This window comes from Pristis pectinata, chromosome 6, assembly GCF_009764475.1.
Source record: "Pristis pectinata isolate sPriPec2 chromosome 6, sPriPec2.1.pri, whole genome shotgun sequence".
NCBI classification, from domain to species: domain Eukaryota; kingdom Metazoa; phylum Chordata; class Chondrichthyes; order Rhinopristiformes; family Pristidae; genus Pristis; species Pristis pectinata.
In genome coordinates, this window is record NC_067410.1 from 4,544,909 (window position 1) to 4,558,032 (window position 13,124).

The window sequence follows — 13,124 nt, forward strand, 5'->3', positions numbered from 1 at the left end:
AGATTTCCAGCATCTGCATTCTCTCTTGTGTCTTCTCTTATTAATCTGTCACCAATTTTACATGAGTTCTGGGTTAAATCCTGGACAGCATTTAGAGTGCACCTTCACTTGAAAGACTGCAGTGGTTCAAGAAAGTCGGTGTCCACCACTTTCTCAGGGGCTGTTAAGAAAGGGCAGTAAATACTGACTTTGCCATCAATGCCCATGTCCCAGAAACTGAATAAATAAAGAAAAATGGTGCAGTGTTTCGACCCGAAATGTCGATGATTCCTTTCCCCCCATAAATACTGCTTGACCCACTGAGTTCCTCCAGCAGATTGTTTGTGGCTCCAGATTCCAGCATCTGCAGTTTCTTGTTCTCCAAAGAAAGTCAAAGTCGAGTTTATTGTCATCTGCACAAGTACATGTGTGCACAGGTGCAATGAAAAACTTACTTGCAGCAGCATCACAGGCACATGGCATCATGTAAGTAGCATTCACAAGAAAAGCATAAATTATACAGAATTTTTACAAGAGAACGCAGTTAGAACAAAAGAGAAGTCCATTTTAGTGCAAAGTGGTAAAAGTGGTCATAGTGTTGCTGAACTGTATTGATTAGGGTTTTGCTAGTTAGTTCAAGACCCGAATGATTGAAGGGAAGAAGCTGTTCTTGAACCTGGTGGTGTGGGACTTTAGGCTTCTGTACCTCTTGCCCGGTGGTAGACGACTGTGGCACTGCTCATTGCTAATGACTCGGTTCTTACCAAAGAGTTGTGTTACCTTGCATCAATGTCCTTTTACCTCGCGTGCTGTGTTGGCACCGGAAGCGTGGCGACAGTTCTGGGCTACCCCCAGAACGTGCTACGCAAAAGATGTATTTCTCTGTGTGTTTCGATGTACATGTGACTAATAAAGATCTTATAAGAAGACAAAGCCAGTCGTTGTTTAAAATTTTTGGCTAATGAAAAATTTGGAGAAAGGTGCAGTATGGCACTTGCACAATGGTGGTTGCATTTGGGTTATTAAGTGCCACACCATGTGCTGCTTGAATGTGAAAATGATACCTTTATTGGTAGAAGTTTTGAGTCTGCAAAACACCAAGAGTCAAAGTTGATTAGGTTAATGCAAACCTGGAACTGTCTTTACGATTCCTGATTCAATCACTGCGTCCAGTTAACTGAGGCAGCAGAATTGACTTCATTTCTGAGCAGGAAGGATGGTGAGTTGTGGGGGAATGCCAATGAAAATTAGTACTCCTGATTACTATCTTGGTGAAGCCTGCTGAAAAATGTGTGCAGAAGGCCCCAAAGGAGGGCGTAATTGTGGGACGAAACGGCTTGCCTGTGGTGGTCTTTGTGGCTGAATAGGCTACCAGTACTCCCTTCCAAGAATTGCACGAAGAATGGGTATCTTTTATTTTAAATTTTATTTACAGCGGCCCAATAAGTCTGCGCCGCCCATTTTAAACCCAAATTAACCTACCCGTACGTCCTTTGAATGTAGGAGGAAACTGGAGCAAACCCACGCAGACACGGGAGAACGTACAAACACCTTACAGACAGCGACGGGAATCGAACCCCAATCGCTGGCGCTGTAATAGCGTCGCGCTAACTGCTACGCTACCGTGCCTGTCAAAAGTGCACCCAAAGGAAACTGAGAAGGGGTAAATGTAATGGAAGAATTTGTTTTTTAAATTAAGTTTTTGTATGTAGTCGTGAGACCCAAAGTGCGTGCTGTCGTTTAATCATGTATAATTATTTAATTTCACTGCTGACTGCCCTGACTTTGATTTTGTAACATTATATGTCCGCTCCTGGACTGTCTTTTCCCCTTGAGGGCTGCAACACTGCCTGTTAGCAGAAACAAGGTTAAAAAAATCAAAATATGTGCATACTTTTGCTTTAATATATTTGTTATTCGTTAATACATACCTCTTAGCAATTTAATTCTCACCTTCCCTTGTATTAGTAATGTGCAGTGAACAGAGGCTTGCCAAAGAACTGGGTTCCAAGGATTTTATCCCCTCCAAGGAAATCAAAATTCTATCCTTCTAATGCACGTTTTTGTTACTTCTCTAACCTCCAGGAACAGAGAATCTACAAGTCAGGGAACGTGAAATGGCACATAAGGCTAGAAGTACACAGCAGGTTTGTCAGCATCTGAAGGAGCGATTAATGTTTCGATTGAAGAGCCTTGCGCGAATATCAGAACTGGGGTGAAGTCTTCACCCCAAGTCAATTTTTCCTCCTCTTCCACATGCTGACTAATTTCACTCTGTCTGTGTTGGTTTATGGTTTCTAACCACTTTGGAATATACTTGGCATTGCTAACAATAGTTTGGGTGGTATTTGTTTTAAGAAGGGATATTAGGCTATGTGGTGCATGCATGAAATGTGTGCTGAGAGTGTGGTGGTGTGCTTAAAGTAAGCTTGATGTCACTGCAGACCTAGCATCACTCTAATGGGACTGCATCTAACCTCTTGCTTAATTCAGTCATGGCTGTACTTGTATATACTTTTCCAAATTAAAGAGCCCAGTTTTGTCATGCTTGTCTTAGCAACCAATGAACCTTAATTTAAATTTAGTCAAAGGTATTCCTTAAATTCTTTTCCAGGGCTTCCGATATACCCCCACATGTAAGAGGACCAGAAGTGGACACGATAATATTCCAGATGTGCTTGAAGCAAAACTTTGTTCAAGGGAACATTTCACACCTTAAATAGTTGATAAGTTCATCACCATATAAATACTGTGCCAGTGCGGGTAGGTTAGCACTGAATTTGGCACAGACCACTGTTGTCAGTGTTCCGCAAGTCCCTTTACCCCAAATGACACGAGTCTTGTTTGCAGTGACTTTTTCTTTGCAGAGGCAGGCATATCCTCCACCAAGGCATGGATGTGTTTAATCACGGACAATATATATCTTTGGTCTTCAGCCAAGTTTCCTCACCTCTTGTCCATCTCCAGGTTATTAATTCTTATATTAGTGAGCATTGTGGTGCTGGTTTACATGATAAATAGTGTTAGCAGGATAAGCCGTCTGAGGACTCATTGGATCATGACGTGGATACATCTTAATTCTACCTCTCTCGGTTATTCTGTTATTGTCACTTTAGCATTTCCTTTTGCGCTACTTGAGATTGCACTAAAATCTTTCCACCATTCTGCTGTTTTGTGCTCGTAGTCGTATTTGTTATTACCACGTACACAATGCAAGCTTAATGAAAGCAAAGAATTTCATTGCACCCTGGTGTATATCACAATAAACTAATTTGAATCTGAGTTGTCTGCTGGGGTTTGCACTTGCATACTTTTTCTTTACAGATTTGGTTTATGACTGCGGAGATTATATGGGTCGTAGATCATCATGAAGAAATACTGGTAGTTTATGAGTGGAGGGGGGAGTTTTGAGATGATAACTTGATAAGTATTGTGGGGTTAAAGTATGACCTTTCTTTTCCACTTAAAATTGATGATAAAATTGCGTGGCGCTAAATGAAATGCCCTCTAAAATAATGAAAGTGAATTTCAGAGGCTGCAAGCTCTGGTATTTATCCCATTACTATCTCTTGGATAGCTATTGTTTAACTATTGAAGATTATCCTGATATATCTAAGAAATTCTGAAAGCCTTGACTTGAAAGTGCTACAAATCTGGCAGCAGTATACATAAAAATGGTGGAATTACCTACATTTCGAAAGTTTATGGCACAGAAGCTAGTTCTCAAAGAGATTAATTTAATTTTGTGACCTGTCATTTATCCTTATTTTCAATAATTGAGTGTCTTTTATACATAATCCATTCTGTAGCCACTGATACTGGAGAAAATCTGGTAGGCACACTGTGGAAATAATAGGAGAGAACTCGGTATTAATAATTGAAATTGAAATATTAATTACCACCCTGGGTTTATACAGCGGCTTTTTGAGGCAGTAAAGCTTCAATGTACTTCACAAGGATGTTTTCTAGTAAAATTTGACGATAAGCCACATAAAAGCACATAACAGATGACCAAAAACTATTTCAAAGTGGTGGGTTTTAAGGAGTATTGGAGGGAGACAAACAATTTAGGGAGGAATTACCGACCTTGGTTACTAGGTAGCTGAAAAAAATGAAGCCATGGCAGGGGGATGAAAATTGGGCATCAGCAATAGACCAGAATTAGAAAGCAGAGATCTTGAATTAATATTCACTCTAACACCTGCTTAGTAATTGGTTTATTATTGTCACATGTACTGAGATACGGTGAAAAAACTTTGTTTTGCATGCCATCCATACAGATCATTGCATCACATCAGTACATCGAGGTAGTATAAAGGGAAAAGCAATAACAGAATGCAGAAAATTGCGTTACAGAGGAAGTGCAGTGCAGGCAGACAATAAGATGCAAGTACATTGTATTATAGTTCTGCTGCCACCAATGGTAACTTTTGAAATGGCCATTCATCATGTAGGCATGTTTTGAGTGCCAGCAAGTTTTTTGTTGTGCGGAGGGGACTAATTGCAAAGCAATCATCTTCATGCCCCTGTGTTGCTGACTCAACACGGATCAGTCTCGGATGGAAACCGGGGGCCTTCTGCTCTGAATGACTTGGTCCAACTTTATGGAATGAACCATTGTGATAACCACTGCTTGAGCAGTTTAATCATTTACAACTTAAAGCATCTGATTGAGCACCACAGGGAAGCAAGAAATAGAAGTGAGAAGAAAACTTTCATTTATTGGCTTGCTGTTCTTGAATATTGCTATCAAGTGTATTCTTTGGTTTGAGGAGGAACACTTGATGGAGAACGTTAATGGAGGACAGTATTTTTGAGTGTGGAGTGGGAAAGAGAATGGAAGAGAAACAATAGTTTATAACTTCAATTTCTCTCTTTTGCAGGTATGAAAAAGATAAGGTAATGGTTGAAGACGAGCTGTCCAAGCTTGCTCAGCAAGAGCAAGTGGAAGCCATTACTGAATTCAGCGAGCGTGCAACCTCGGCAGGGGAGCAGCAGGACATCAAGCAGCTTGTGAGTTGAGTTGGGGTAGAGCAGGCAGGCATACTCAAGGAACTGACAGGATATGAGGACATGGCTAATATCATGGGTGGTTTTTGTTCCAATTAAGATCAACGGTAATTATTTCTTTAATGACTCCTGAGGGAATATATTGATGGTGAGCTAATCCCCTCTGGGAAAGAGATGTGGAAGTGAACAGTAGGTGCTTTAGCATCGGGCACATCTTTGGAAGACCAGTTCATTTTCTCATGTTCTATGTGCCTCAGTACGTATACAGTGTTTATTGTGCCATGCTCTGTTTGTCTTGTGCAGTGTATTTTGAGGCTTGTTGCACTGTGCTTGCATTGCATTCTGCGTTGAATTGATATTGCTAAGGACGGTGCCGATATTGCTGTCATTACTCCCTGGGGTTGTGAGATTGGGAGTGTGTAGTGTAAATTAGTGGGGGCCATTGCCTTGAATCGTTAGGCTGGAAGTGGAGAATTTGTATATGGAAGTTACCTAAACAGAATGCTTGGCTAACAGCGATGCTCTCTGCAATTGAATATCCTGCCGATGCCGATGTGCATTATTGGTTAATATGTGCTGGCTTTATTGAGGAATAAAAGGACTTTGGTGAATATGGAGCTGTATGCCAGCAAGATTGTATTTTCATGTAGGTGAATATAATTCCTTCCAAAAAAAAGTCATCCAGGTTCTCTAATGGTGTGGATGCTCAAGTTAATTATAAGGAGACACAAGAGACTGCAGACACTGGAATCTGGAGAGAAAAACAAACTACTGGAGGAACACAGCAGGTCAAGCAGCATCTGTGGAGAAAAAGGAATGGTCCATGTTTTAGGTTGCATCAGGACTGAGGGAATATAACCAGGATGAGAGGGAGGGGTGCCAGGAGTCACTAGGTGATAGGTGGAACCAGGTGAGATGGGGGATGAAGGGCAGATGGAGCCAGGTGGTATTGGTGTTGGTTTATTATTGTCACTTGCACCGAGGTACAGTGAAAAACTTGCGTACTGCTTATATAGATCAATTCATTACAGTGTGCATTGAGGTAGTACAATGTAAAAATGATATAGAATGCAGAATAAATTGTAACAGCTACAGAGAAAGTGCAGTGCAGGTAGACAATAAGGTGCAAGGTCATAACGAGGTGGATTGTGAGGTCAAGAGTCCATGTTACTGTACTGGGGAACTGTTCAATAGTATTGATGGGGGAGGGGGAAGGAGGAGTTTAGAGGTGATAGGTGGAAATGGATAAGGGAAAAATGGGCAAATGGGGGGAGGGGAGTGGGAAGGTAGAGACAGAGGCTGGAAGATGATGTGGAACCAGATAGGAGAGAGAATGGGCAGATAGAACCATATAGGGAGAGGATAGGAAAGGTAGACCAAGGGAGGATAATGTATTTTGAATTTCAGCAGACATTCCAAGCTTAACTCTTAATAACTTTGCATTTTATGTCATGTTGTTGTGGTTTATTTGCAGTATTGGTTATCATTGTACTTTGCGCGATTTATTTATTTTGAATGAAATCTGGTTTTATCAATCCAATTTGCAAAAAACAGAGTAAACCTTGAATGTTTGTCCATGCTAACTTATATGGAAATGTGGTACAGCTGCTTTTGGGATAATGTTTGTGTAACGAGCTAAAATTTCTGTGAGGTGAAATTTTGTCCACCCAGGATGGAGCGCAGGATGATTGTGCTGTTTCCTTGTCACCCAACGTAGCCATAGTCTGAACTACAAGCCTAAAAGACAAATGGAAATCAAATAAACCATACACATTGCACGCCTCCCTACCCCGCCCATGCACTCTGCATGTATGTACTGAATTTGGCTTGTGTGCATATATTGACTAACTCTAATCTTTTTGACTTTTAAAGATGTGAAATCTGGTGGTTAAGTACTCATTTAAATTTTGGATTATCACAGTGAGATGAGTGTCCATTGTTTTGTGTTTGCTTTGCCGCCCCAGATTCCCATTTTTAGCCACATAATGAAACGTTGCGAAATATCACCGTTCTGAACTCTTTATCATCTTTCCAGTGTACTGGGGTGCATACTTTATTTAATCATTGTGTTGCTTCTTAGTCTGTCAATGGTTTCTGATTCACTTCTGTTCATTTTTTCAGTGGTGTCTTGCACAGCGGACTTGCATTAGTTTAAAACGAGCGATGCCTAGTAGATGTCCAGAATGACCTTTCCTTTCAATGATAGAGCGAATTATGGCTTTAAATGAAATAATCGAAAGAATAATGTAATAAGAAAAGGTTAGGAGTCGAATCAAAGGATACTGGTAATACTGTACCAGCAATCAACGTTAAACTTTATCTGTGTAACACTTCAGATTAATTGCTGGCACTGAAACCTCTGAGTAGATTTGTGTCTAACTTCAGGATTTAATTGCTTAATCCAGACAGACATTACACTGAATGAGCAGTACATTTTCTGAGTTGCCATTGATTGGATGAGTTATTAAATTGAGTTCCAAGCTGCTATCTCTGGTTGCTCAGATGCCTCTGAAAGATACCTTGGTGCAAAGAAAAATGTTGGTTCTCCTGGTCTATACCTCTTTCTCAGCAAAAGCCATCAAAAGGTGATTATAACTGATTGTTCAGTCCATTTGCGTGAAAAGTTGAGATGCTGAATGCTTGCTGTGTTTTCTTCCTCAACAATGACTTACGTACTCCACAAAAGGAATCCATATCAGAAGTAGTTTCGAATGGTCGAGGATATGAAAAGCAGCTGTATATATTACAAGGATGTTGCAGGGACATGAGGGACCAAGTTATGGAGAGAGAGGTTGAGCAGGTTGGAACATTCATTGGAGCGTAGGAGAATGAGGGGTGATCTTATAGAGGTGTATAAAATCATGAGGGGCATAGATAGGGTGAATGTGCACAGTCTTTTTCCCAGGTGTGGAGAATCAAGAACTACAGAGTGTAGGTTTAGGGTGAGAGGGGAGAGAGTTAATAGGGACCTGAGGGGCAACATTTTCACCCAGACAGTGGTCGGCATATGGAATAAGCTGTCAGTGGAAGTGGTCGAGGTGGGCACAACAACAACATTTTAAAGGTACTTGGATGGGTACATGGATGGGAAAGATTTAGAGGGACTTGGGCCAAACGCAGGCAAATCGGACCAGCTCAGATGGGAATCTTGGTCAGCACGGACCACTGTGGGGGCCTGAAGGGCCTGTTCCTGTGCTGTACTGTTCTGTGTTCTGTGTGTAATTGGTTTATTGTTGTCACATGTACTGAGATACAGGGAAAAGCTTTTGTTTGCATGCCATCCAGACAGATCATTCTATATATAACTACATCGAGGTAGTACAAAAGGAAAATAAAAACTAGAATGCAGAATATAGTGTTACAATTACAGGGAAAGTGCAGTGCAGATAGATAAATAAAGTGCAAGGGCCACGACGAGGTAGATTGAGAGATCAAGAGTTCATCTTTATCGTATAAGAGAGGTTGGTTCAGTAGTCTGATAACAGTGGGCTAGAAGCTGTCCTTGAGCCTGGTGGTATGTGTTCTCAAGCTTTTGCATCTTCTGCCTGATGGAAGGGGGGAGAAGAGAGAATGACCGGGGTGGGTGGGGTCTTTGATTATGTTGGCTGCTTTACTGAGGCAGCGGGAAGCGTAGACAGAGTCAGTGGCAGGAAGGCTGGTTTGCGTGATGGACTGGGCTGCGTTCACAACTCTCTTCAATTTTTCGTGGTCCTGGGCAGAGCAGTTGCCGTACCAAGCTGTGCTGCATCCGGATAGGATGCTTTCTATGGTGCAGCTATAAAAACTGATGCGTGTCATTGTGGACATGCCGAATTTCCTTAGCCTCCTGAGGAAGTAGAGGCGCGGTGTGCTTTCTTGCCCATAGCGTCTATGTGGCTGGATCAGGACAAATTGTTGGTGATGTTTACACTGAGGAACTTGAAGCTCTCAACCATCTCCACCTCAGCACCACTGATACACACAGGACCGTCTGCTCCCCCCTGCTTCCTGAAGCCAATGACTAGCTCTTTTGTTTTGCTGACATTGAGGGAGAGGTTGTCTTGATACCAAGCCACTGGGCCCTCTATCTCCCTCCTGTACTCTGTCTTGTCATTGTCTGAGATCCAGCCTACTATGGTAGTGTCATCTGCAAACTTGTAGATTGGAGTTAGAGCAGAATCTGGCCACACAGTCATGAGTGTATAGGGAGTAGAGTAGAGGGCTGAGGACACAGCCTTGTGGGGCACCAGTGCTAAGGATAATTGTGGTGGAGGTGTTACTGCCTGTCCTTGCTGATTGCAGCCTGCTGGTTAGGAAGTTAAAGAATCCAGTTGCAGAGGGGGGTGTGAGTCCTAGGTCGAGGAGTTTGCACATGTGTTTGGTCAGAATTGTGGTGTTGAAGGTGGAGCTGCTGTCAATAAATCAGAGTCTGATGTTTGTTAACCTGATGTTCCAGAGATGAGTGTAGGGCCAGGAAAATGGTGTCCGACAAGAGACTGCAGATGCTGGAATCTGGAGCAAAAAGCAAGCTGCTGGAGGAACTCAGCAGGTCAGGTGGCATCTGTGGAGGGAAATGGACAGTTGACATTTTGGGTCAAGACCCTATATCTGGACCCAGAACCTTAACTGTACATTTCCCTCCACTGATGCTGCCGGACCTGCTGAAGTCCTCCAGCAGCTTGTTTCTTGCTATATAAATGTGAGCATCATTTCTTAAATTTACGTTCTGTGGTTTCTGCTCAGTTGTAGTTGCACTCCATGTTGTCAAGCACATTGTAAACGCAATATATTTTTGCAACGGTTTCCATGTTCCTCACCACTCTTTAGGAACAAAACAATGGAAGTAGAGAATAATTGTTAACTATAAAAAGAAATGCTATGAATGCAGAAAATCTGAAACAGGTGTGAAAAGTGGGGAAATTGTACAACAGTTGACTCAGCGTTTGTCTGAAGACAAACTGCAGGCTGGTGTTTTGGGTGGAGACAGTCACCGCTGAATGATTTCTACTTAAAACATTACACGATGACTATTTTCTGCCTTTACAGGGCAGGAAATGGTATTACTCTTTTGGAAAATATGGATGAATGCATTTTGACTGTGCGTAACATATCCGCTTTAATCTTAATCACTCAATTGATTGGATATATTTACTTGGATTTTATTTCAGAAGTAATCTCAATTCATCAGATTGATTTCCTGTGTGGAGCAGACATTGCTGTCTGAGGACACTGTCAAAGTGGGTTTGTGCTAGCTACAAAGTATTGCTCTCTTGTGCAGTACAATTAACTCAATGTGTACCTTGATATGTTATATATCTCTTACCATTCCATCTCCTCCTACCTGCATCATATATATTTGTCACATATATCAATGATTTGGATGAGAATGTACAAGGCATGGTTAGTAAATTTGCAGATGACACTAGAATAGGTGGTGTCATTGACAGTGAAGATTGTTATCAGGATTTACAGAGGGATCTTGATCAGCTGGGTAAGTGGGCCAAGAAATGGCAAATGGAGTTTAATTTGGACAAGTGCAAAGCGTGCACTTTGGGAAGACAAATGAGGCTAGGGCTTTCATAGTGAATGATAGGGCCCTGGGGAGTGTTGCAGAACAGAGGAACCTTGGTATACAAGTACATGGTTCCCTGAAAGTGATGTCGCAGGTAGACAGGGTGGTGAAGAAGGCTTTTGGCACGCTGGCTTCCATGAGTCAGGGCATTGAGTATAGAAGTTGGGAGGTTATGTTGCAGTGGTACAAGACATTGGTGAGGCCGCATTTGGAATATTGTGTTCCATTTTGGTCACCCTGCTGTAGGAAAGATGTCATTAAGCTGGAAAGGGCGCAGAGGAGATTTACGAGGATGTCGCCAGGACTCGAAGGACTGAGTTATGGAGAGAGGCTGGGCAGGTTGGAACTTTTTTCATTGGAATGTCGGAGAATATAGAGGTATATAAAACTATGAGGGGCATTGGTAGGGTGAAGGCGCACTGTCTTTTTCCCAGGGTTGGGACACCAAGAACTAAGGGGCATAGGTTTCAGGTGAGAAGGGAGAGATTTAATAAGAACCTGAGGGGCAACTTTTTCACCCAGAGAGTGGTCAGTATATGGAACGAGCTGCCAGAGGAAGTGGTTGAGGCAGGTACATTAACAACATTTAAAAGGTACTTGGACAGGTACATGGATAGGAAAGGTTTAGAGGGTCATAGTCTAAATGCGGGCAAATGGGACTAGCTTAGATGGGAATCTTGGTTGGCTTGGACTAGTTGGGCTGTTTCCGTGCTGTATGACTCCATGAGCATCACTCCATATCACTGTGTTACAAGCTGTTCTTTGCCCACAGGTCCTATATTTTCTCCAAATCAGCTGTCATTATCACTATTAAAAACCTTTGACTTCTTTGTCCTTGTGATTTGCTGCTCCATCTCCAACTCCTTTTCCTTTTATAAAATAATTAAACTTGTCAAGGTATCCCAATTTCCATTTTGTCTCAAAACCTGCTTGGGTCAGGTTTCCACCCATGCCAGGGAACCAAATGGCTCTGTTCAAAGTCACAAATGACATACTTTGCATTATGACAGAAGTAATCTATTCCACTTTGTCTTTCCCTACCTCTCTGCAATCTTTGATGCAGTTGTCCTCCTTGCAAATTTTTATAGATATTCGGTGGAGAGCATTCTGACTGGTTGCATCACCGCCTGTATGGAGGCTCCAATGCACAGATCGCAAGGGGCTGCAGAGGGTTGTAGACTCAGCCAGGTCCATCATGCACACAACCCTTCCCATCATCGAGGACATCTTCAAGAGGCGGTGCCTCAAGAAGGCGGCATCCATCGTTAAGGATCCTCATGCCCTCTTCTCGTTAATACCATTGGGGAGGAGGTACAGGAGCTTGAAGACTCACACTCAACGATTCAGGAACAGCTTCTTCCCCTCCGCCATCAGATTTCTGAACGGTCCATGAACCCATGAACACTACTTCGTTATTCTTTTTCTTTGCACTATTTAGTCATTTTGTAATTTATAGTAAATTTTATGTCTTTGCACTGTACTGCTGCTGCAAAACAACAAATTTCACAGCATATAAGTCAGTGATAATAAACCTGATTCTGATTCCTTCATTACCTCTCTATAATTGTTCAGGTGAATGGGACTGAACCTGTTGGGATTCAATCTTCTTTATGGAGTTGTATCTGGAGAATGACAGTAATGGCTTCTCTCCCTGCACCTGTACCTTTAACTTGGGTATTCCCCAAGGATCTATCCTCGACTCCTTCCTTTTTCTTATCTAAATCTTGCCCTCAGCAATGTCACCCAGAAATACAGCACTGGTTTCCATATATGGTGTGGCACCCAGCTTTATTGCAAAACTGCCTCCATTGGTCCCTCCACTGTTTCTAAATTGTGGTCCATTTGTGGATGAGCAGAAATTTCCTCTGATCAAGCACTGGGGTTTTCAAAACCACTTTCAGTTCCCGTCACAAGCTCTGTACCTCGGCCACTGACCATTTTGTTTCCATGGTGCCTGCTTGCCAAGTTGGTGTCCTGTTTGCCTAACTTCACTTTTGGATTTTGTATCCATGCCATCTCAATAACCACCAGTTTTCACCTCCATGCTGTCTCCTGACTCCTTGTTGCAGCTCATCTCTGTTAAAACCTTCATAAGTGGTCTTTGTTACCTCTAGACTTGAGCATTCTAATGGACTCCTGGCTGGCCTGCATCTTCTACCTTCTGTAAGCCTGAGGACATCCTTAACTGCTGCACCTGTAATAAGTCATGGGAAGTTCTGTTCATCCATCACCTCTGTGCTTGCTGAGTTCCTCTAGCTCCTGGTTGAGCAATACCTCAGTTTTAAAATTCTTACCCTTATTTTTAAGTCCTTCCATGACTTCACCCCTCCTGATCTCTGTAACGTTCTTGAGCCCTTCAAACCTTTGAGATGTCTGCGCTGCTCCTATTTTGATGTCATGAGTATCTCTGTATGTAATTGCCCCACCACTGCTGGTCATGCCTTCAGTGACAAGCTCTGAACTCTCGAACTCCCTTCTTAAAATTCCCTTTCTTCGAATTTTGCTCTTCCCACTTCTGGCATCTGCCTGAATAAATCCTTCAGTGGCTTAGCACCATCTTTTTTTTCAATTTTGTGGTGCTGGT

The 13,124-nt window shown here is 42.3% G+C and overlaps 1 protein-coding gene across 1 annotated transcript in view; it reads left to right on the forward strand.

Moving 5' to 3' along the window:
• LOC127571668 (MICOS complex subunit mic25-like) overlaps window positions 1-13,124 on the forward strand; it is a 508,671-nt gene that overhangs the window by 20,968 nt on the left and 474,579 nt on the right. The window contains exon 4 of the mRNA XM_052018256.1: window positions 4,863-4,992. Coding sequence (XP_051874216.1) covers window positions 4,863-4,992 — 130 coding nt within the window. The remainder of the gene's footprint in view (window positions 1-4,862; window positions 4,993-13,124) is intronic.